The following is a 26443-nucleotide window of genomic DNA, read 5'->3' on the forward strand; positions in this document are numbered from 1 at the left end:
TTGTCCCATCCTGCTGAATTCATCAATTTCCAAAATAGACCTCTACCCATCTTTGATTCTTTGGAAAATTCTTTCTTGTAGAGATGTTGCACTAAATCTCCCCTCTCTTCCTTCCTCCCTGCTACAACAAGCCATCTTTATTTCTTGAATTTATTCATAGAGCTTATTTGGTTCTGAGTTACTTTCAGAAGGTAAGTTAAAGTATAGAACCATCATCCATGCAGTTCACGACAAGCTGCTTTTTCTCCTTCGGGCTAATTGAAAGTTTATCTTGAAGAATCTGCCGGGTCTTCTGAAGGTCTACTGTTTCCATTTCTAACCAAATTTAACTTTATCCATGTTTTCTTTTTCTTCTTTTTTTGTTCTTTCCATTACGCAACATTCTTCAAGATGTGGACGAGTGCCTGGAACCAAACGTTTGCACAAATGGTGATTGTTCCAACCTTGAAGGCTCCTACATGTGTTCATGCCACAAAGGCTATACCCGGACTCCGGACCAGAAGCACTGTAAAGGTGAATACTTCGATCAAGTTTCCCATTTTTATTTAAACTTCACTTAAGCATAGATTAGAGCAATTAGCCTTAGAAAAGGGAACCCCACTACCTGTGTTTATTTTGACCGAGCTACTTAAGAGCACATATTGGTTGGCTTGGCTGAAAGTGGCTCCTCATTGTGGTTAAATACAGAGCATATCTGTTTACATAAAGGGAAACAGTGTATTTTTAGAGAGTCTGTAAACCACACATCTATTCATTTAAATATTTTATCATTATAAAAGGAGCACACAGTTGCACAACTCTGTGAATATATTAAAAACCATTGAATTGTACATTTTAAATAGAATTGTATGGCATGTGAATTATATCTGCGTAACATGGATATTAAAGAAACCAACATACACCCATTTTAGAAAATTTAGCAAACGCAGAGAGATAAAAAAGAAAAGTAACAATCTCACATAATCTCATTCATGAATATTCATATTTCATGGATATTGTATATAAAGATGTTATTCTATATGCAAGTTTGTATCTTGCTTTTTGTGACTTAATAGTGTATCATAAGCACCATAAGTGTTTTACATTCCATTTGTAACTTTTTTCAAATGCAATTTTTTTTTTTTTTAATTTTGAGACAGAGTCTTGCTCTGTCACCAGGCACCAGGCTGGAGTACAGTGGTGTGAGCTCAGCTCACTGCAACCTCTGCCTCCCGGGTTCAAGCAGTGCTCCTGCCTCAGCCTTCCAAGTAGCTGGGACTACAGGTGCGTGCCACCACGGCCCAGCTAATTTTTGTATTTTTTAGTAGAGATGGGGTTTCGCCATGTTGGCCAGGATGGTCTCGATCTCTTGACCTTGTGATCCGCCTGCCTCAGCCTCCCAAAGTGCTGGGATTACAGGCGTCAGCCACCGTGCCCGGCCTCAAATGCTATTTTTAGAGGCTGTATAATATTCCAGTGTATTGCCATATCACAGTTTTCTTGCTCTTCTTTAGGTATTGAACAAACAAAAAATTTTCAACTTCTCATTAGTGAATAAAACTAATGCAGGTCTCTCTCTCTTTTTTTTTTTTTTTTTTTTGAGATGAGGTTTCACTCTGGAGTGCAATGGTGCGGTCTCTGCTCACTGCAACCTCCACATCCTGAGTTAAAGTGATTCTCCTGCCTCAACCTCTTGAGTAGCTGGGATTACAGATGCACACCACCACACCGAACTAGTTTTTGGGATTTTTTTGAGATAGAGTCTTATTCTCTCTCCCAGGCTGGATGGAGTGCGGTGGCACAATCTCAACTCACTGCAACCTCCACCTCCTGGGTTCTAGCAATTCTCCTGCCTCAGCCTCCTGAGTAGCTGGAATTACAGGCACTTGCCACTACATTTAGCTAATTTTTGTATTTTTAGTAGAGATGGGTTTCACTGTGTTGAGTAGGCTGGTCTTGAACGCCTGACCTCAGGTGATCCACTCACCTCGGCCTCCCAAAGTGCTGAGATTACAGGTGTGAGCCACTGCACCTGGCCAGATCTCCTTTAAAAATAAACTTTTGTCTAAACTTTAGAATTACTTCCTGATTCATATTGGGTAAAATTTTCTGAATTTTTTTTACTATTTTGTTTTGTTTTTATTTTTTTAATTGACGTACGGTTGTCGATATCGTACATGTTTATGGGGTACATAGGGATGTTTTGATACATACATTGTACCGTGGTCTTTTTACTATTTTTACAGGAGAACATTCTCATTTCACATGTATATTTATTTTAATTCTAAAAAGGTTTAATATTTATTTTATATGCTCATTCCCTTTAGTGATTCTCTGAACACTTCTAATTTTTAAACATTTATTTTATATACTTATTACATGTTTATATATATATATCTAAAATTTCTCTTAATATCATTTTCCATTCATCAGGTTTTTTAGTTTTTAAGTCAATGTATATGAACTCTTTATATATGTAATACATATATAAATGTATGTACACATGGCTGGGTTACAGCACTTTGGGAGGCCGAGGCAGGTGGATCGCCTGAGATCAGGAGTTTGAGACCAGCTTGGCCAACATGGCGAAACCCTGTCTCTACTAAAAATGCAAAAATTAGCTGGTTTGGTGGCGTGCACCTGTAATCCTAGCTACTTGGGTGGCTGAGATATGAGAATCACTTGAACCCAAGAAGCAGTTGCAGTGAGCCAAGATGGTGCCACTGCATTCCTGCCTGAGTGACAGAGCAAGACTCAAAATAGAGTCTCAAAAAAAATAATAATAATAAATGTATGTACATGTGTATATACATTGCATATAAGTTTTTGGTAGTACATTGTTATAATTTGTCCTAGGCTTCCCTAATTTTTCTTTTTAAGATTTTTTTTTAAGTTTTAATTTTTTTCTTATGGTCAGATCTGTGGATTTTTTCTTTTCTGCTTACTTTTACATCTAAAAGTATGTTCTAACAAAGGGGAAAAGAGGAAATAAGTAAACATTTTCTTCTTTCTTAAGCGCCTTGATGTAAGTGAAGACTCTAGAGTGATAATCAATTTCTCACTATGGTAGGCAAGTAGTAAGTGAATACCCTGGTATCCTGTAAGAATTAAGGCTTCTTCCACTGGCAGTAGGGAATGTGCAGGCATCTGAATTTGATGCCTTGCTCCCATAATATAACAGAGCAACAGTGGGTCTTGGCCACTCCTAGTGGAACATCTAATGTGGGCACACCTCCATTTCTCCTGGTCCCTTCTCTTTTGGCCCACATCCACAGTTTCCTACTGACTCCTTAAGCCAGCCATCTCCTCAGACCAAATTAAACATGAGAAGCATCTGAAAGGTATTATTTCTTCCCCATACACTGGATCAGTGGTGGATGAGGATCTCAAGCCTTAGGAGTCATTGCTAATCTTTGATTGCTAGTTTATTTTCATATCCCGCCATTTTATCTTCTTTCTTCCTAACCTGCCTAATTTTTTTCATCTGCTTGTTGATAAAACGCTTGCAATCTGTCCCCCTCCTTCATATTCCAAACTTACTTGTCACAGTTGCGTTCTTCAGCTAGCATTCTCTGACCCCTCCAAGTCAGTGTCACAACTGCCCTGTGAAGATTCTGTGCTTATTTGGACCCAGTACTTGTTCAAGATTATCCTGCCTTTTACATTCATCTTCTTCCTCGCTGCTTACCTAATGTGGCTCTTCCACTGATTCATGATATGACCTTGGGTGAATAATCTCATGTTTCCAGACATTGTGTCATCCCTAAAATTAGGGGATTGGACTCTAACGGGATGCTCAAAGTAGACACATGTTGAATGAATGACTCATTACCATTGTCTTGCCCTTGACCACTGCCATCCTAGCTGAGCCTAGGAAAGATTAATTGGGGAGCCAAGACAACTAAGAATATCTAGGATTAAATTATCTATTAAAGTCTAGTATTTAGGTGTTTTTATTAAAAACAAAAAAGGCAGTATATCAGATCCTATTCCTGATGTGTAGAAGCTGTGTGCGCTTGGATGAATTATGGTATCTTACTTTAGTAAACCTTACTTTCCTCATCTGCAAATAAAAGGGAGCAATAATGGTACCTACTAGAGCTGATATGAGGATTGCATGAAATAATACAGGGACAGAGATCATGTGGAGAGAATGAGTTAACGCAGGGGCAGAGCATGATGCGGTGGTGTTTGCTAAATTACAGGCATAAACAAAGGTTTGTTAAAGCAAGAAGTGTGTGGCAAACTCTGCTTGTATGCTTCTGGAAAAGCTTCACGAAGGTGTTACTATTTGAACTAGGTCTTAAGGTATTGAATACAAAGGGGAGTAAAACTTGGCAGGCAGAGGAAACAGCACATGCCAAAGCTCAGAGGTGAGAAGGGCTATTACTTCCACTTGGCATTTAACCTTGCCCTCTACTCTGATTCTAATGGCATCTCCCCATTACAGTCTGGGATGCATTAACTCTTCCCATGTGATCTCTGTCCCTGTATAATTTCATGCAATCCATATATCAGCTCTGGTAGGAAGCATTATTTTTCCCCTTTTTTTGCAGATGAGAAAGCTCACACAGCTTCTACACGTCACAGCTAGGATCTGATACACTGTCTTTCTTTTTAAACTAAACTCTAGACTTTACTTTGATTTCACAAGTTTTTCCAGTCACGTCCTCTTTGTGTTCCAGGATCCAATCCAGGATACGACATTGCATTTAGTTGTCTTGTCTCCCCAGTGAATCTCTCCCTAGTTTTCAAGCTCTTTATCTGTCTTAAAGAGTATAGCCCAGAATCCTGTAACTTGTCCCCAGTCTGGATCATCTGATGTTTTTCTCATGATTAAACTGGGGCCATGGGCTTTTGGGGAGAAGAACACAGAGGTGAAAGGCTCTGGTCATCACATAATGTCAGGTATACTTTCACATGTGAGGTGTGTGTGATATTCTTGGCACAAAAGAAAGAAGACATTTGTCCGGCATGCCTCTTTTATTAGAAAGCTTTCTTTTAGCTCAGAAATTTTATCCCTCATTAGAAAAAAATATATTTTTATCTCTAATCTATCTTTGTTCCCTTTGGTCATTTTAAAGACCCAAAGATCACCTTGTTCAAGATAACTGTATTGCCTCAAGTTATTCCAAGTGTATATGTGATTACTTGTCATGCATTACTCCTGACATTCTTAGCATCATAAATGAGTAAGTTACATAAGAGGTCTGGCATACCCCGGCAGTACTTGGAATGGAGGGTATATCTCTGCTGCAGACATCTTCACATGGGAATGCTTAACTTGTTGTCATCTATGAGAAAGTCAAAAAGAGTCCAAAGCACTAAAAATGTTGTCAGACATTCTGTGAGATCCAGCCAGCTACAAGAGCTATTGCTGGTCTTCGGTTCGTGAACTGACATCTCAAGTATTTCATAGAATGTGCTAAAAGAAAATGTGATGTAGGCTGATCTTTGCTGCCAACCATTCCTAAAGCTAAGAGACTTAGAGTGTTTGAAAGGTATAAAATAATCTTTAAAATGAAACTTAACTTGTTTAATTTCTCTATGAATAGGCAATAGTTGGCAGCCAGAAATTATTTATAAATAAAAGAGACTAGTAACACAATTGGTGAAACCACTGTTTTTAATCAACTAAATTAATTCCTATGAAAAATTAAATATGAAATTTTTGAACTCTAATTACATTAATACTTTGTATAAGCTATTCAGGAAACCATTTCAATATTTCAATAGCAATTTCAACTATTTCATGAAGGGATAACCCGATACCTTGCTTATATCTGAATAAATTTAAAAGATTAATGCCCCATTAGAGGTTAAGAAATGAAACTTGATCAGAGGAAACAGGTAATTGTCAACAATGCTTGAGTGAAAGGCCTATACAGTTTATTAAGTTTTCCTGGCAAACACTTTTAGATGCATTTTAAGTGAGATGATTTTGGAAGAAAACAACAGTCATACATTGATCTATAGGACATGGTTTTTAAAAAGCAAATCCCCCTATTTTATTTATTACTCTGTTTAGATTAGGGCTCCTTTCTCCCCCTCTGAGTATAGGGCTAATGAGTTTTGTATCTATTCCCTTTGGTAATCTTTACAACAAACCTGTCATGTAGGCGATGAAGATCAGTTATATCCGCCTTGTTTTAATAATCATAAATTCTTATAAGTTGGCTAGCCATTCAGCAGAACATTCTGAGGCTGTATTTGCACTGACAAGGCAAGACAGAATTATCTGCTTGGGTCAGACCAATATAATGGCCGAACAAAAACATCTGGAAAACTCTCCTATCAGAAGTATTTAAGTTATTGATGAAGCCAGTCCTTTACTGCAGTTGTATAACTTCGTATACATGACATTTTCTAGGCCACTTATTAAGAATTATATTCTTCCTCAGTTAGTGGTTTTATCTTCAGTCAAAGCACATTTAAAAATCCTCACTTACCGCTTTCTCCTTCGGTATTCCAGCAGTCATCCTAATACTGCCATTTTTCTCTTGGCTTTCTTTGTTACTTTGAAAATGAGCCAGAGTTCTTTATACAACTGTTTGGCCTTATAGTTCAACTTCTAAATAAAGTAGAATTATCCGTTTCCTTCCATAACTGCATATGTTTTTGGTTTTGTTTTTCAAATTCCTGGTAGAGTTTTGCTTCCAACTTCTTTCATGCAACTAAACAGGTCTACAAACTGTCTGAGTGCCATTGTATTTGCTTCAGGTTCTGCCTTCTGTTCGCAACTCTAAAATATTTCATGTTGCATTTCAAGAGATTGCAACATGATGGTGAGGAGTATGATTATTATAAGTAGCTTATTGATTTATTGTCTATTTGTAGTTATCTCTGTTCTCTAGATCAGTATACTGGGGTTCATACAGCAGCATGGGTGGAGGGATACATACTAAAGTGTGTAGTGTCAGACATAAGAAGTACTATTATTTTTGTAGCAATAACCCCAGAATGCATTGCAGGGAGCACTGCATTCTCCTGGGTAGTCTCTTTTTCAGAAAAAATGCCATTGTTTTGTTTGCAGATATTGATGAATGTCAGCAAGGGAATCTCTGCATAAATGGGCAGTGCAAAAATACCGAGGGCTCCTTCAGGTGCACCTGTGGGCAGGGGTACCAGCTGTCGGCAGCTAAAGACCAGTGTGAAGGTAAGAGTGTGGTAATGTGAACTACTGAAACTTCGGCATAAAGCACCTGGTCTGAAAAAAATGTACATTCAATCAAGTGAGTGTACCTTTTAAAAATTACCTAGATGATTGTGTTATAGTGCCAGAAAGTCAGGGATTTAAACATCAGTTAGGAAAGTCAATAAAACAAGATGGAAGACAGTTAATTTCAAAACCTATGGCATTAGCAATCAATGACTAGGCATTAGTATTAAGAAGAACAGTTATTGCTCTCTGTGTAATTCTTTACCACAGAAGATAATTTCCATTGAAACACTTAATTTAAAGGTTTTATGTACTTGAATTTCAGTGATTAGAAAGTCATTATATCGGGCTGCTTTATTCTGTGGAATGTTAATAACCTTAATTTTGTATTTAACATTGAAAAATTTTTGCCTTTAAAAAAATCGCTAGATTTGTCCTTTTATTTCTCCATCTCTATAGAAGGAATTTGTACTTCTTATTGCAAGGCAGTCTCTATATTGTGTCTTCTTTTGTGGTGTCTTCCATGTGAACAGCATAAGTTTGGAGCACTAGTTTGATTATTATGTTTATTACAATTTTTAATAAATTGAATAGGTAGTATCATATATGGAATTAAAAAAAAAATCGCTAAAGAAAACTTCTCAGTAACACTGTAATAATGTCCCCCTTAGAGACAAAGTTTGCAAAATATGTTCTGTTCCTATAGGTGATAGTGAAGATTCTGGATTTGCTAGGATTGACCTTAGACTTTTTAAAGAAATATTTCATTGAATTTCACACAGAAATAGTTCCCTTCCCAATAAGTATGTGCTTCCTGAACTTGAAGATGTTGTTATCTCACCTGTGTCAACCACAAGTGCCCAGAGTTCTTGAGAGCAAACATCATTTCTTATTTAAGAACAGAATCCACACTGTATAAGGTCAATTATTTGATAAAGAAACAATATCCGGTCAGGCACAGTGGCTCAAGCCTGTAATCCCAGTTCTTTGGGAGGCCGAGGCGAGTGGATCACGAGGTCAGGAGTTCAAGACCAGCCTGGCCAACATGGTGAAACCCTGTCTCTACTAAAAATACAAAAATTTGCCAGGCATGGTGGTGGATGCCTGTAATCCCAGCTACTCAGGAGGCTGAGGCAGAGAATTGCTTGAACATGAGAGGCAGAGGTTGCAGGGAGCTGAGAACGTACCACTGCATTCCAGCCTGGGAGACAGAGCAAGACTCTGTCTAAAAAAAAAACAAAAAAGAAACAATATCCATGTCTTCATGTATACTCTGAATATTTAATAAGCAAAAAAGTCTGAGATAGTGTTAACAAAAGCGAAAATATATGATGGCCATTACTTGTGTCAACATTGTCTTTCTAGAATTTACACTGATCCAGTTGAAACTGATTGAAAATGTTTTTTAAACACCACTTCTACAGTTTCTTTGTATTCTCTTGCTCATAGACATTGATGAATGCCAGCACCGTCATCTCTGTGCTCATGGGCAGTGCAGGAACACTGAGGGCTCTTTCCAGTGTGTGTGTGACCAGGGTTACAGAGCTTCTGGGCTTGGAGACCACTGTGAAGGTAAGAATTGCACCTGATTTCAGAATCATAAAATGCCCTGATCAGAGGGAAATCTAGGCATCATCTCAGCCTCTGTCTTTGAGCCTGATCTCTTGATTTCATAGTGAAGACGTACATTAGGTCCCTGCAAAGTGTCTTCCCTGGGGTCACACGAATAATTCAAATAAGGGAGTAGAGTCCAGATTTTCTTTGCACTGCTTGGAGCTGTCTTTTAGACTTGCGCCAGCCAAAGGCATAAAAGAATCGGTTTAACTTTACCAGCTATAGATGGTTTATCCTGGGTGCATAGTTCTGAACTGTAACACCTTGTTTATGCAGAATCAACTTCCAAATGTTCCAAATAAGTAAGTACAACTTAATTTTCCAGGTAATTAGAGGGTTTTTCAGAGCCAAACTTCAATTCAGTTTTTAGCTTTTTGCATAAAACATTTCTGAAAGATACCCCACATGTAACAGTATCAGGCAGTCATTAACCACTTTCACCACTTGCTTGGCAAAGAATCTCTCTGAAGTGATTGGAAGATTGAGCCAGATCTACGTATGGAGAGGGGAATGTCTTCTCCCAGTGGGCTTCTTTTTCACTTTTACTACCAGTCTGTCACTTGTGACCTTGTTCATTGTCCACCTAAGTAACAAGCTTTTTCCCAGCCTACCTGAGGCTTCATTTGATTTACATCCTGTCAGTTGTGAAACCAGAAACGTCAGTTTTGGCAGTGTTGTATCTCCCATTTAGGATCAGAGTTTTTGAAGGAGGGTCTGAACCGCACCTTTGAGATAAGTGGATGAGCCTTTTGGTGAATGATTTCGTGACACGCATTTCAGCAGCCCCAAATCCTTTTTCACTCCCAGTCCAGTTGATTGGGAAAGATCCATTGTCATTTACAGTATCCTACAATTCTGACCAGAGAACTTGGCACAAGCAGTCACAAGTGGCGAGTCCCCATATCCTGCTGCTGCTGGGAGTGTAAAATGACACAACCCTTGGGAAGGCAATTTTGGCAGCGTTTTAAAGGCCTTATCAGTAAATCACCTTCTAAGATTTTATCCTAAGGTGATCATGTTCCTCAAAGAGTTAATTACACCTACGAAAAGTGATAATCAGTATACCCATTGAGGCCAGATGCAGTGGCTTACGCCTGTAATACCAGCTCTTTGGGAGGCTGAGGTGGACGGATCACCTGAAGTCAAGAGTTTGAGACTAGCCTCACCAACATGGTGAAACCCTGTCTCTACTAAAAAATACAAAAATTAGCTGGGTGTGGTGGTAAACACCTATATTCCCAGCTACTTGGGAGGCTGAGACAGGAGAATCACATGAATCTGGGAGGCAGAGGTTGTAGTGAGCTGCGATCATGCCACTGTATTCCAGCCTGGGTGACAGAGCAAGAAGACTCCATCTCAAACAAACAAACAAAACAAAAATTAGCCAGGCATGGTGCTAGTGCTTGTAATCCCAGCGACTCAGGAGGCTGATACAGGAAAATGGCCTGAACCTGGGAGGCGGAAGTTGCAGTGAGCCAAGATTGCACCACTGCACCAGCCTGGGTGACACAGCAAGACTGTCTCAAAAAAAAAAATCACACACACACACACACACACACACACACACACACACCCCTATTGAGAAATAGGTCAGATAAGTGATAAGATATGACTGTGTATGAAAATGTTGTGTTTTAGGAACTTTCTAATACATGGGTAAGTGGTAATGATTCAAAGTAGTGGCATCCCAAGGTGGGAGGGTTGGTCGTGTTGGAAGGAGCCATTCATGGAAGAATCTATTCTAGAACTAAGTAACTGGTAAGGGATTTGCTACAGCAGAGGTCCCAACTTTTTTGGTACCAGGGACCAGTTTCATGGAAGACAGTTTTTCCCTGGATGGTGTTCGGGGAGATGGTTTCAGGATGAAACTGTCCTACCTCAGATCATGAGGCATTAGTTAGATTCTCATAGGCGCATGCAACCTAGATCCCTCACATGCACACTTCACAAGAGGGTTCACTCTCCTGTGAGAATCTGATGCAGCTGCTGATCTGTCAGGAGGCAGAGCTCGGCGGTAATGCTTGCTCCCTGCTGCTCCCTGCTGCTCACCTCCTGCAGTGCGGCCAGGTTCCTAACAGGCCACAGACCTGTACCAGTCCATGGCCCAGAGACTGAAGACCCCTGTGCTAGGGCACTGAAAACCTTAAATGACCATCAGCATCTCTTCTGTCCTGATTCCTGGCCAAGCCAAGAAGGAACTGCACCATTGATTAAATCTTGAGTAATGGATGTTCATCCCAGGGCATGTTCCTCTGCTTTGTCTGTTTTAATGTGTAAACATCTTAATAGAAGTCTAAGGTTTTTATTCCAAAAACATCCATTGCATGGAAAGTCAAAAACATTTAGCAAACTTGTTCTTCATTATTAACGTATCTAAGGTATGCTTATGTTCCATAAGAAAGCTTCTTTTGGAATATGTAATCAGGCCCTTTTCTTTTAAAGTCAGGACTAGTTTCCCTGGTGTACTGGGTTATAAATAGGACTGTAGTCCATCTAACTAATTCAGAGCTCCCTTTGAAACTATGTTAGCACTTCAGCCTGCTAATTCCCAACTAGCAATGTTTCCGACCCTCCCCAGTGATACTTAGCCATAATTAACTAAGCTGTAGCTGTTCACATCCTCTCACAGCTGTTCAAGAAAGAGCTACCTTTCTTGTTGGCTTTTATGTTTACATGTGTAATTTTCACCTAATAGCTCTGGCAAAGATCCTGTTTTCTTACACTATTGTCCTGTCATCCTGCTGGCCTCCTTGTAGAGTCAGAATCCCAAGTGTTGTGCTTGCCTGTGTGTGCTGCTGACTCCAGCATGCTCGGTAGCCACTCATTCTGTGATAATGAGGGTGCCTCAATTGTCCTGGTTCTTAGGGGCCTTGAGCATCTCAGCTTTCAGAGGCTCTGTCTGTGACTCGTTCCCTCCAAGCACAATCTTTAATCCCTTGTCTACCTTAACCTTCCTCTAACCCTCACTAAGGTTGCTCCCTGCAGTCCCTTACAAAGCCTGAGAAGATGACTCATTACTGACTCTCTGTGGCCCTTTGCTCTTTGTCATTAATTTGTGGACAACATTTTAAAAAAGTAGAAAGGTGGGATGGTATTTCTTTCCAAATCAGAGTCCTTCGTACATTAACTTACATATTCGTTCAAATATTTATTTAGTGTGGAACTTGTGCCAGGCACTGTTCTAGGCACAGAGCAATAAACCAAACAGAAATTCCTTCCCTTGTTTAGCTTACATTGTAGTCTGAGAGAAAACAAAAAATATGATAAATAAGTAATTATTCATGGGTAGAGCATTAATTTCAAAGGAATAGCAGGTGTAGATGCCTGAGGAACAGGCTGTGTGGAGACATGAAGGGCTTCAAGTGGGTACTTTCCATTTTCAGTACCAAAGATCAATAATCGAAGGAAGATATCTGAAAAGCAATTGGACCTATGCATTTGGAATTTAGGGGTGAGTTCTAGGCCATGAAATTGATTGGGAATGAGTATAGTTAGAAAAGAGAGAGATCCTGGTCCCTCCAATGTTCAGGAGTGAGGAAATGGCTAAGAACCAGCAAAGGAGATTGAGGAAAAAGTGACAAGTGAAGAAGGAGAAAAACCAGAATCCAAGAGAAGAAAGTGTTTCAAGGAGGGAGGGAGTGACGAATTGTGTCATATTATTGTGAGGTAACAGAAGGACCAAAAGTTAGCTGTGGGATTTTTAGGAAGCTGTAAGTAGTTGGTGACCTCAGAAGCTCAGTCTTGGTAGAAAGATGACATCGATTCACTGTTCCTGCCCTTAAAACCTGTTACTCAACTTCTAAGGAAAATAGATGTTTTCACGCTACCCCAGGTGGTGGTACAAAACAATCCCATGCTGGGCTCTCTCAATGTTCAACCTACTTTTTATTGCATTGAAGACAGATAAAGGCCTTGCAAAAAAAAAAAAAAAAAATTAAACTAAACCTAACCCTAGCATATGGTCAGTTTTCTAATGTATACAATTATTTATAAACACTTAAAATAATGCTCTTTTCCCTCACTTTCATTACTTTTCTTAGATTTTGGAAAATAAATGAAAATCGAATTACTTTAAAGTATCATGAACAGGGCTGGGTGTGGTGGCTCACGCCTGTAATCCCAGCACTTCGGGAGGCCAGGAGTTGAGGTCAGGAGTTTGAGACCAGCCTGGCCAACATGATGAAACCCCATCTCTACTAAAAATACAAAAATTAACCTGATGTGGTGGCAGGTGCCTGTAATCCCAGCTGCTGGGGAGGCTGAGGCAAGAAAATCGCTTGAACTTGGGAGGCAAAGGTTGCAGTGAGCGAGATCGCACCACCGCACTCCAGCCTGGGAGATAGACTGAGAATTAGTCTCAAAAAAAAAAACACACCAGTAGCATGAATAGAGCAACATGCTTCCATTTTGCTGAGGGAAACATCTAGGTTACAAAGCATTTTTCTTGTTGCAGAAATTTATATTAGGATTCTTTCTCTATGATCTTTTTTGAATAAATAGATCAAGAGTTTTTAATATAATGCCACTGATCAAATATACTTCTTCTCACTTCATTATCTTTATTTCCTACAAAGCATAGAAAGAAAGGTTAATGTAAAAACTGATTGTCTACACCCATTAGAATAGCTGTGGAGCTATTAGAATAAATGTGGAACAATCAGAGCTCTCCTACATTACGTGTAGAAATGTAATTGCTACAGTCACTTTAGAAAACAATTGTTCAAAAGTTAAATATAACCCTACTCCATGACCCAGGCATCCTTTTCCTACGTATTTGCTCAAAAAAGGTAAAAGCATATGTTCATCCAAAGACTTGAGTATAGAGATGTTTATAGAAACCTTATTCACAATGGCCCAAATGGAAATCCCCCAAAATGCTCATCAAAAGGAGAATGAGTAAACAAAGTATGGTGCATTCATCCAATGGAATCCTACCCAGCAATAAAGAGGAGAAAACTACTGATACACACAACAACTTGGGTGAATCTCAAAACTATTATGCCTAGAGGAAGAAGCCAAGCACAAAAGGAATGAGAGGGAAGGAGCTGGGGATGGAAATGCCTATCCCTGGACTGGGGTGGTCCCAAGGATGTGGATACGTTTGTCAAAACTCATTGAGCTGACTCTTAAATAGATGAATATATTTTATGGACATTATACTTCAGTAAAGCTAGAAAAACATACTAAAGAAAAAGTGAGAACCTGCTTTAATTGAGGCAAAGTCACATCACCGGTGTTTTGTGTTTTAGGGTCAGTCCCCAGAAACATTTTAATTCTGGGTGAACGGTCATTATAATAACTTGTTTTTATTTGATAGAAGGAAGTGATACGGTACTCTCTTATTTCTCTTTTGTTTGCCCTGTGAATAGTACAGAAGCCAGTTAATTGGTTGATTGAGTTCTATGAGAAAAGTGAAATGTGGTGTCACTGTACTTGAACCAGACAGCGGGGCGTGTAGACAGATGGCCACAGTCTCCATATTCACTTCTTCCTGGAATCTTTCATATTTTGGCAGCAATTATAATTATTTGCAAGAAATGCCACAAAATGCCAAATTCTGAGAAAACAAAGAAGGTTTTGTTCCTTTGCTTTCTTCAGTGCTAATAACTTCAATCCTCACAGACACAGCAGAAGAGGGGCTCGTGGAGTGCATTAGGAATAATGAGCTTTGACTAGGGGTAAACATGTTAATCAGCAGCCCTCGAGAAAGCTCTGCCCTGCGTTCATGTGGTGAAGGGGGGTCATTAATTGTCTTACGTTCTCACAGACTTTTTAAAAACTCATTATTGGTTATGTAAACCACTTTTAGTTGCACATACGCTATGAATATATACATTTTTTAAAATCCAGGCTACCTTAAACCTCTTTGTTACAGCTGCTGAATAAGTGATTTAAACTAGGTTTTTGCTCTTGCTGTTCTTCTGTTCAAAAGTCCTTCTTCCTCTGACTCCCCCATATTCTACCCTATTGTGAAATTTACCATAAGTAAATTTACAAATATGCTTCTGTTACACACAAGTTTTATTTTAAACTTTATGATATTCTTTGTCTAAATGTACATGACCCCTAAAGTTGATACTATTATTTTGTCAGATACTTATATTTGGTGACAATTCTTATGTTACATTGGTTTGGACTTATAAAACAATATAATAGTTTATGTTTACAATACAGTTTGTTTCTTTGAACAAACATTTCTCTTTGGGGGCAAAGACCATGCTAAAATCTTTTAAATTTTTTTCTATAATGCATAATATAGGAGCTTGTATAAATAGATCAAATGTTGCTCAAGATATACTTAATAAGTATTTTTGAAGTATTTTCAATCTTTATCATCACCAACAATATAATCAAGTAAATTATTATTTGCTACAGAATTTTGACTTTTCCTCTTCCATTTAATTTCATTTGATGTTTAAAAGTTCCATTTCTTGGCCAGGTACAGTGGCTTGCGCCTATAATCCCAACACTTTGGGAGGCCGAGGTAGGTGAATCACCTGAGGTCAGGAGTTCAAGACCAGACTGTCCAACATGGTGAAACCATATCTCTACTAAAAATACAAAAATTAGCTGGACGTGGTGGCGAGTGCCTGTAATCCCAGCTACTTGGGAGGCTGATGCATGAGAATCGCTTGAATCAGGGAGGCAGAGATTGCCCTGAGATAGTGCCACTGCACTCCAGTGTGGGTGACAGGGTGAGACTCTGTCTCAAAAAAAAAAAAGTTCCATTTCTTACTCAAAGTGCAAAGCCTTTCAAAATGTTTTATTTTAAAAAAATTTAAAAAGTTGTCATGTACTTAAAATTATGTATTATAAATGATGTAAAGTAGTGCACCTTTACGTGTAAGAGAAATGTCTAACTTTCTGATATGTGGTTTACTTAGTCTTTTAAAAATTTTACATTGGTTTTTAGATATCAACGAATGCTTGGAGGACAAGAGTGTTTGCCAGAGAGGAGACTGCATTAATACTGCGGGGTCCTATGATTGTACTTGTCCGGATGGATTCCAGCTAGATGACAATAAAGCATGTCAAGGTATTTCTCACTTTCTTTTTATCCCCAGTCATTATTTACGTAATTCTTCAATTCCGCCATGCTTCCTGACGATAGTCTGTGGTTTTGCCACGTGATTTATATGTAAATGATCTATGTCAATTTTTGTTATTAAAATACCTGTCTTGGGTCTGCATCAAGTGCAGGAGGGTGTTGCTTTGTCCAGCAGGGTGTCAGCTGAAACTCACACAGGTCAGAGCCATGTCCTCACTCTGAGTACTTCCATGCTGAGATCACCTGTACTTTGCTGTTCCTTCCGTGCCCTAACCTTGGTACTGGATTCAAAATTATCTTACAGCTTTTTTATGTCTTTTATGGACATATTTTATTTTGTCTCATAGGTGATATTGAACTGTCTTTTTCTGACTCTCTGTTTTTATCCAGTACCCACATTGCTTTTTTAGTTTTTAGTTTTTGTTTGTTTGTTTTTTGAGATGGAGTCTTGCTCTGTCACCCAGGCTGGAGTGCAGTGGCTTAGTATCGGCTCACTGCAACCTTCACCTCCCAGGTTCAAGTGATTCTCCTGCCTCAGCCTCCCAAGTAGCTGGGATTACAGGTACCCACTACCACGCCCAGTTAATTTTTGTATTTTTAGTAAAGACGGGCTTTCACCATCTTGGCCAGGCTGGTCTAGAACTCCTGACCTTGTGATCCACCCGCTTTGGCCTCCCAATGTGCTAGGATTACAGGTGAGCCACTGTGCCTCGCTCACCATTGCTTTTTCTCTTCCTAAGAAGCCTCACTTTGGTCAAAATCATGAAGAAGGGGATTTTGTATTTTTTCAAAGTGCTGTCACATTTAATCTTCCAAATAGTACAGTAGACGCAGGGTACTAATAAAAACACAGCAACACGACACAAGTAGTAACAAGAATAATCACAACAGCTTTAACTGAGTTTCTTCAGTGTGCTGAGTACCGCAGGCATCTTGGTATCTCTTTGAATTCTTACAGCAACTTCAGAGGTAGCTTTTCTTGTATTCGTTTTGTGCATGAGTAACGGAGGCTCCAATAAGTTAATGAGTGTGCTGCTCACTAATGAGTGGTAAAGTTGATGAACTCAGGATCTTTTCCCACTGCTCTTCTCTACATTGCCATACCACTTAATTGTTACATTTATAGCCAAAAGAAAGAAGACAGTAAAGTTAAGCAGCCCATTGAGTCATTTCGACACCATGGCTAAGAAAATTAAATTCTCTAGATTCTGTATCCCAAAATTGACTTGCCCTAAAAGCTTTCCTATATTTACTAGTGTTAGTAAACCCATATCTATATTTTTCCACTGAAAATTCACACTTATATTTACCTTTATATCTATTTATTTCTGACACCTGACAAATACTATTTTTTCTTAATGTTTCTCTACCATTATGGAACTGTGTAGTGTATCCCAAAGCACAAATAAGTAAAAAAAAATGTTAGAGTTACCTTTTATCCACTATTACTGAATATGTATGGCTTTTTAAAAATTCTATAATGCCATAAATTATATCTCCTCTCACATGTGCCAAATAACAGTATTCTTGTAGGAGAAGATGGTGTCTACTCTCTAAGTTATGGCACTGGAATTATATTATACATCTGTATTACCAGTGACACCCAGCCGTGTGTCAGAGATAGGAAAAACATAAACCTTTGAACAAAAGGTTTTTAAAAATCAATTCCTTTGCTGATTCCAAGATTTAAACATACACCTTACTGTACTTGATGTGAACCCATGACAGATATTTTAAAAATTGCAAGATTTCTCATTTGAGATCATGTATTTATTCACCATCCTGATGCAATAAGGTGAATTTCAATTTTTTTTAATGCAGAAATTAAATGTGCTTAGCTTTAATGCAATGGAGAAGGAACATTTGAATTACAAATATATATGAGAATATTTCCATTTTGGGATTATTACCTTTTAACAAAATGAATCTTGATTTATATGAAAATGCCAAGACAGACACACACACACACACACACACACACACACACACACACACATGGAAAAGACCAAACCCTGAATCTTGTTTTTATTATAGGCTTTTTGTCTTAAAAATATATTTTCTAATTCTTCTCATCACATTTCTTTTGGCGAAATACAGGCAAAACCAAATTTTAATATAAATGGACTGAGATTTCATATTGCATAAATTTAACTTCTAGAGTTAAATCACACGGAACTAGTTTAGTTATCTGATTCATTAATTGCACTATTCTATTCTCTCAGTATATTAAATATGTGTCTGTGGTTTGATATCACCTCTCAAATATATGATTACTCCAAACATATGGGGTTTTGTTGACTCAATAATTATTAAATTGACTTCATTCTTTGTCACATTTATTCCTCTTTCCCAGAATAAGTTAATATGTCTGAAAAATGTAAATCTAAATAAATGAGAAGCATTTCTGAAGTGGGTCTTAGTACTGTTTAAAGAATAGTGTCTGTGAATCTTTTTTATCATCCACCACCTCCTGTTAGAAGCTGTATATGATGGCATATATACTTACGTCATTTTGAATTATCTGTTTTCACTCTGTCACTAGAGGCAGTTTTGTGATCTTTCACTCTGCCTGAATTTAGTAGCCTACTTTTCTCTAATCCCTTGATCATGTCAGCATTCTGTAGAGAGGTGTAGATTTCAGAGTTTGTTTAAAATCTGAAAATATAATTGATGGCAATGCTAATAACCATGGACATGTTTGAATAACAGTGTGTGATAAACTTTAAACTTTACCTAATGTTCTGAAAATAACTTCTGTATTCAGTAAGGCATTTTCAGTTGAAAGCGTTTTTAAGATTTTCTTTCCCACACAAAACTAATGATTATATACAGACAATATGGAAATTCCATGTTAATAGTCTCTTTAGAAATGTGGCAGGATACATTTGAGATTCAAAATGCAGTTCAGTTTCATGTTTTGATTTACGCATGCCAAATTATGAATTTCTGTGGAATCGCGGACCCATGAAAGAAACCCAACTTAAATATAGTCTGGCTTTCAGCTCGAAGTTACTAGCAGCATAGTTCAGAAATGCCTCAATAAGTACAATCCAAATTGAATGCATATGTTTCCCTAGTTCCAAATATTCATGTTGTTCTTTCTTAGCAGTTTCCTGGAAAAAAAAAAGTCAGGCAATTCATCTTCAGTTCCTGTCATCAAACTTTTTAGACAATTATTTGTTAATCAGTGACTTTATTGATGCAGAAACTTTGTGCACATTATTCCGTAGGTAAAATAGCAAAGCATGTAGTATTTAAAGGACCACACTGAGGCATAGGATAAAATAAGAAGGGTAAGAAGAGGGGTGTCAGGTAGCTGCTAGGGCTTAATAAGATGGATATAGGTCCTAGGCTTGATCCCCAGGCTAGTGTAACTTCATACCGCCTTCTTCCTCAGATAGAGGTTTATGGGGCAGCAGGTTGGAAATAAAGAATGGATCTGAGGACTAAAAGGAGGTCAAAATTCAAAAAAGATGGCCAATCCAAGGTAGTATCAATAGGTAGAAAACAGACAGTATCAAAGATTTTATAAAAGAAGAATTTCACAGAGTAAAATCATATTGATAAATATGTAAGTAGAAAATGATTCATTGACCTTCCTTGAAATATCTAAAAATTAGTGACAGTAACAAGAATAGGAGAATTGTTAAGAAAGTATGAGTAATTACTGCTTGGTTTCTTATTTTGATTCAGCAATGGCCAGGCCAAATAATGTGAATTATGTGGCAGATAGAAGGGGAAAGAGTTCAGGATTAATAAAGGAAGATGGTTAAATCAATAATTGTTAGAATTTCTGTTGCACAGGAAGATCAGCAAGTCAAAAAGAAGAGCCTCAGGAGATTCTGGCTGTAGGAAAAGAGATGACTTTATTGAGGACCACTGGGTCAGTGGCCAAGCATGTTCTAGCAGCCAATAAGAAGAACATATCATCAGTACCTTTTCTCTGTTCTTATTAAGCTTTGCAGTATTCATGTGGGTTCTTGTATGAAAGACCTCTCTTGTAACAGGTAAAGGGAGGGCCTAGGAGATTTCAGGAAGATATGAAAAGGACTTTAGTAGAGCTATGCCACCTGAATGCTGCTGCTAAGGACATGTAATCATTTTTATGATCCTAATTAACTAAAAGAACCTTCACCAGTCACCATTCAGTTAGTAGAGAAGGAAAATAATTGAGAAATTTTGTGGGGGACAAACATTCACATGACCCTGTCAATGTACTCAATAGTCATCAGGAACTCAGAGCTTTTTAACTGAGATCGCTTCTCAGGGAGCCATCAGTGTCATGATGGACACAGCTGAGTAAACCAACAATTAGGCAGTTGCGTATCAGAACCATTGAGAATAGGTGAACCTTTCTCTAGGTGTCTTATATTGTCATCTTGGGCACTGTTAGCCAATATAATTAGAACTGGTTTCAAAGAGCATTTTCCTTATAGTAAACAGTCCATGTGTTATCAGTTTGGAAGTACCCCATGACCCTGGCCATGGGGAGCACAATTACTCACAGTGAGGACAAGCTGAGCATAAATTGGACAACACAAGTTTATGGCATGATCTGTTCGTGAGCCTTCATAATAGTAGTCACTGCTTGTTGACCCTTTGTTGTGTGGTAGGCACTGCATTAAGCTCTCATTCGCTGATTTCATCATTGGAAAGCCATGCAAATATGAATTTCCATGGTCTAAACAGCCTTCTTGGCCAGGCATGGTGGCTCATCTCTGTAATTGCAGCACTTTGGAAGGCCAAGGAGGATCACTTGAGGCCAGGAGTTGAGACCAGCCTAGACATCACAGTGAGACCCGATCTCTGCAAAAAAATTTTAAAAATTAGCCAGGCATGGGACCAATACCTTAGTCCCAGCTACTTGAGAAGCTGAGGAGAGGGGATTACTTGTGCCCAGGAGTTTGAGACTGCGGTGAGCTGGGATCATGCACTGCACTGCAACCTGGGCAGCAGTGAGACCCTGTCTCTAAAATAAATAAATAGGCCTTCTTTTACTTGTATTTTATTTCTATTACCCATTTCCAGTGAGTTATAGGTCGGAGTCTATTTCATTTATATATTCAGCAGACATTTGCAAAGTGCTGTTTATGAGCCAAATACTATAAATAAGACATGTCTAGCCTTGCCCTTAAGAAGCCCACATCCTAGGGATGAATAGGCAGGAACGTAGCAAGGTACTACAGACTCTAACAGCTGTGTGCATGGCAATGGGGGAGGACAGGGGAGGACAGAGGAGGACCCAGCGTTCTCACCAATGGAGAGCATCTCTCAGAGTTATGGAATATTCCTCAAGCCCCCGTATGTCTAAAATAAGGGTAGCTTTGGGTTGAACCTATGAAATTGCTTTTTTTTGCTGGTTAAAAATGGTTGAACATTGGCTATTATCCTTGGTCAACCTAAGTAGCTTCTCTCTCATAATTCAGCTTGTCCTGTGATCTATGGACAAATGGTATAGTTGGGCCACTAAATAAATGTCCAGCCATGTCATAATAAATTTCTTTACAATCTGTTTGATAGTATATGAAAATAAAACCAATTTTTTTCAGGTTTTTAAGACTCTCTTTTAAATTACAGATATTAATGAATGCGAACATCCAGGACTCTGTGGTCCTCAAGGGGAGTGCCTAAACACAGAGGGCTCTTTTCACTGTGTCTGCCAGCAAGGTTTCTCAATCTCTGCAGATGGCCGTACATGCCAAGGTAAGATAAACCATAGGAAATCATATTGTTGTGTGATAAAGAAGAGAGGAGATTGCTTTAACTTATAAAAAGACTTGAAGACACTAAGAGGTACTCCATAATTCACAGCCTCAAAGCATGTATATGCATCAAAGTAACCCACACCCGAAAGCATAGCTCAGGGGTTGCTGGGATTTATAAATATGATAACCTAAGGTTATGATGATAAAAACACTCACAGATGGCTCCACAACTGGTACTAAATTAATGAGTCCAAATGTGCAGGGACTGATAGGAGGCATGAGGGAGACATGAAGGAAAACTGTGGCAACTTCCCTTTCACCTGAGACTGTCCCTGCTTTGACTGTGCTTCGTGTAGATTGTCTTGATCATTCTGTTTATAAAAAATGTCTTGGCCAGGTGCAGTGGCTCACACCTGTAATCCCAGCACTTTGGGAGACCGAGGCAGGCGGATCACGAGTTCAAGAGATGGAGACTATCCTGGCCAACATGGTGAAACCCCATCTCTACTAAAAAATACAAAAATTAGCAGGGCGTAGTGGCATGTGCCTATAGTCCCAGATACTCGGGAGGCTGAGGCAGGAGAATCACTTGAACCTGGGAGGCAGAGGTTGCAGTGAGCTCAGATCATGCCACTGCACTCCAGCCTGGCAACAGAGTGAGACTCTGCTCAAAAAAAAAAAAAAAAAAACTGTCTTGTGGCCGGGAGCAGTGGCTCACACCTTCAATCCTAGCACTTTGGGGGAGGCTGAGGCAGCAGGATAACTTGAGGCCAGGAGTTCGAGACCAGCCTGGCCAACATGGTGAAACTGTCTTTACTAAATATACAAAAATTAGCTGGGTGTGGTGGCGGGTGCCTACAATCCCAACTACTCAGGAGGCTGAGACAGGAGAATCACTGGAACCCGGGAGGCGGAGGTTGCAGTGAGCTGAGATCGCGCCGCTGCACTTCAACCTGGGTGACGAGAGCAAGACTCTGTTTCAAAAAAAAAAAGTCTCACTTGATTCTTCTGTGTCACTGTGAACAGATCTTCTAGAATTCTTCCTCTAATATCCCTATTTCCAAAGCAGTGTATTTATTTACTGTCCATATTTATTATCTCCTAAAAGCTAATTAAGCTGTAAGATGTTAAGATAATGCTGTTGGCTTCCTACTCGAAAACTCTGTATGTTTGCAAGGATACAGCACTGGTGTATTTTCATAAGAGTTGTGTTCTCGATGACCTATTACAGCTTGCTAAATGGAGGAATAATTAACTGAACCATTTTTAAAGTAAACTGAAAAGATTCCCATCAGCATAATTTCAGTTGATCTCTTTTGAGAATCTAGTTATCGAAACACAGCTATATTTTAAAGAAGTAAATTGCAAAAGTTTTGTTCTGGGTCTAAGATAGTGCCCAGATTCTTTGCTATAAAAAATAGTGCAACAGGAAGTATCTGCTCCTTGCTAGTACCACAATGGAACCAAGCCGAGTGCCAGCAACCAGGTTCATCTGAAACTAATTATTATATTGGGAGGAATAAACTGATCTTATAAAAAGGAGGAGATTGTTGAAATTACCCTCCTGCTGAGCAGACGAAACATGGATGCCAGATTTGACTTGAATTGGGAGAGAGTGAGTTCAGCGTAACAGATTGAGGGGTTTGGAAGGGATAGGAAGTTGGGAAATGGAGGAAAGCATCATAATAATGTGGGCGATGAGAGATTTACAAGAAATCCATGCTTCAGTGGTTCAAGTTTTATGTTAATTTTATATTTAGAACTTCGAGACCAGAGCTTTTAGAAAAGACAGTCCATGAATGCATACGTTCTTCTGCAGAGATTACAGTATTCCTCCACTTGAGGGATAAGGTGCAGGCCCATCCAAGTCACTGAGAAACAGATTTGCAGAATTCACAAGTTCCAGAAAGATGCAGATTCGCTTTGTTGCTTAGCTCTAAATCACGCCTGGTAAAGGCCACCACTGAAAAATGGTCCCTGGTATAACTGCTGATGGTTGTGCCAGGCAAAATTATATTCAGAAAAAAAAAATGAAAGTGACCTCAAGTGCTCACTAGTCAAAGCTGTTGTTCCGAAAGAATATACCAATTATAAATATGTTCACATTTATTTTGCCTTTTGTAGTTACTCATTTTTAATGAATTCTGTGCTTTTTTAACATGGATTTCTGCAACTTGAGAGTTTCATAATCACTGTAATGTAGTTGCAGCTCTCATTGTGTTGGTCATTTACTTGGCAAAGACTTGAATTTAAAAATGTGATTTTAGAAAACTTGTATTGCTTTATAAATTACTGTACTCATTGAGTATACCCTTTTTGAGACTTGATCCATACTTCCTTGACTCCAGAAACTGGACAATTTTATAAGTAATGAAACCCAAGTTAGAATATTATGTTGGTATTATACATGGTAGTATAGCTAGAAATCTCCGTAATTATTATGCATGTTATTTTCTTTCTGAAATAAGTTCTGCATGGATTTTATTTTTTATGGGCTTAATCCAACATTCTAAATTGGTCCAAAGTTTCCTTTGTTAGACTTAGTCTGAAACTTATGGCAGTCGTGCTATGTCCTGATTCTACCTCTGGCTGTGCTGCGGACAAAGCCAGCTCATGTGATCAGGGTTCGGCAGTGAGGCTGATGTGTTATTGAAGTTTAGCAATGGAGCAGTGTTGCATAGTACTTGAATTAACACTGAGAAGTGGCTGGCACTCTTATGCCCATTTACTGACTTCTTTCTGAGCTCCTGTTTGAGGAGCTGAAGCCGTGTTGACTCTAGGGCTGACCTGCCCTGCTCTAAGCAGGGCTAAATAAGCCCCACGAAGCTGAAGGAAGGAGGGCCCTTCCCTGATTTCCCGTGACTTGGAGAAGTGTCAGCATCTGGTCATAGTTAATGAACCACAATGAAGAGGCAAACTCTGTAAACATGAATTGTCTTAAGTGCAGCATGACAGGTTCTATAGAAATAAAAATGGCACCACTGGCTCCTTCCCTTCCCTTACATGTATAGGATGAGTATTTCTAATCTGAAAATCCAAAGTCTAAAGCACTCCAAATTCTACAGCTGTGAGTGCAGATGTGATGCTCAAAGGAGATGCTCATTGAGCATTTCAGATTTTAGATTTTTGGATTAGGGAAGCTCAACAGGTAAGAATAATGCACACATTCCAAAATTACCACCACCCCCACCAAAAAAAAAAAAAAAAAAATCCCACATCTGAAATACTGCTAGCCCTAAGCATTTTGGGTAAGGGATACTCAATCTGCATATGGTACTCTGGAATACATACCTGGGGGAGGAAGGAGAAACACCGTGGTTCTCCCATGTAAGATAAAAGATGGTGTAATTCGAAGTTCAAGTAAAGTGAGAAGTAGATGGTAGGTGAACGGCTGTTTTGTCATTTATCCATTCACATAACCAATATTAACTGAGTTCCTATCTGGTTCCAGGCCCTCTTCCGAGGGCAAAACATACAGTTCTTGCCTACATGAAGCCTACTTTCCACTAGGGGAACTGGGGATAAATAAGCCAATAGTATGTATAGGATACGTTAAGTGTTTATAACATAGCATAGTTACCCTTTATGGATATGAATAAGTGCAGAATGTAACATGCCATACATAATATAATACACAGGTTACGTTTTTCAAATCCCAGACTTGAATGTCAGGAAATTGCAGGGGAGCAGGACCCGTTTGGTTGACGTCTTCTGCTGCATTTCCCTTTTATCTCAGTTACAGTTCATCTCCTCTTCCCACCTTCTTTTCACTCTATAGCCAAAGCTTTTATCTTGTGTATTAAAACAAAGGAAACATTTTCTTTCACTCAGCTCATTGATTTATGTTCCATTTGACCATATCCATTTGTTTTAACAAAAAATCATAATTCTTTTGGCTTTTTACTTTTGCCGTTTTTTATTGTGGAATTTTAATTCACATGAAAAATACTCATCATCAAGCCTGGATGACATAGCAAGACCCTGTCTCTACGAAATTTTTTTAAAAAAATTGGCTAGGGCCAGGCACAGTGGCTTATCCCTGTAATCCCAGCACTTTGGGAGGCCAAGGTGGGTGGATCACCTGAGGTCAGGAGTTTGAGACCAGCCTGGCCAGCATGGTGAAACCTCATCTCTACTAAAAATACCAAAATTAGCTGGGCATGGTGGTGGGTGCCTGTATTCCTAGCTACTTGAGAGGCTGAGGCATGAGAATCACTTGAACCTAGAAGGCAGAGGTTGCAGTGAGTCAAGAGATCACACCACTGCACTCCAGCCTGGGTGACAGAGTGAGATTTTGTCTCAAAAAAAAAAAAAAAGTCACTTTGGGAGGCCGAGGCGGGTGGATCACGAGGTCAAGAGATCGAGACCATCCTGGTCAACATGGTGAAACCCCATGTCTACTAAAAATACAAAAAATTAGCTGGGCATGGTGGCGCGTGCCTGTAATCCCAGCTACTTGGGAGGCTGAGGCAGGAGAATTGCCTGAACCCAGGAGGCAGAGGTTGCAGTGAGCCGAGATCGCGCCATTGCACTCCAGCCTGGGTAACAAGAGCGAAACTCCATCTCAAAAAAAAAAAAAAAATTAGCCGGACATGGTGGCCATGTTGTCCCAGCTACTCAGGAGACTGAGGAGGAAGGATCACTTGCCAAGGAGTTCAAGGCCACAGTGAGCTATGGTTGTGCCATTGCACTCCAGCCTGGCTGACAGAGCCAGAGCCAAAAATAAAAATAAAAATCCAGCTGGGCACAGTGGCTCACACCTGTAATCCCAGCACTTTGAGAAGCCAAGTCAGGTGGATCACCTGAGGTCAGGAGTTGGAGACCAGCCTGGCCAACATGGTGAAACCCCATCTCTACTAAAAATACAAAAATTAACTGGGCATGGTGGAGGACACCTATAATTCCAGCTACTCAGGAGGCTGAGGCAGGAGAATCGCT

At 39.2% G+C, this 26443-nt stretch overlaps 1 protein-coding gene across 15 annotated transcripts in view; it reads left to right on the forward strand.

The window, feature by feature from the left end:
* The window catches only part of LTBP1 (latent transforming growth factor beta binding protein 1), a 458896-nt gene that overhangs the window by 353391 nt on the left and 79062 nt on the right, over nt 1-26443 (forward strand). For all 15 annotated transcript variants that reach the window (XM_064363976.1, XM_064363978.1, XM_064363977.1 and 12 more), the window contains 5 exons: nt 391-513; nt 7013-7135; nt 8588-8710; nt 15666-15788; nt 21378-21503. In XM_064363976.1, the coding sequence (XP_064220046.1) occupies nt 391-513; nt 7013-7135; nt 8588-8710; nt 15666-15788; nt 21378-21503 (618 nt within the window). The remainder of the gene's footprint in view (nt 1-390; nt 514-7012; nt 7136-8587; nt 8711-15665; nt 15789-21377; nt 21504-26443) is intronic.

This window comes from Aotus nancymaae, unplaced genomic scaffold, assembly GCF_030222135.1.
Source record: "Aotus nancymaae isolate 86718 unplaced genomic scaffold, 86718_ANA_hifiasm-v0.15.2.pri h1tg000057l, whole genome shotgun sequence".
NCBI lineage: Eukaryota > Metazoa > Chordata > Mammalia > Primates > Aotidae > Aotus > Aotus nancymaae.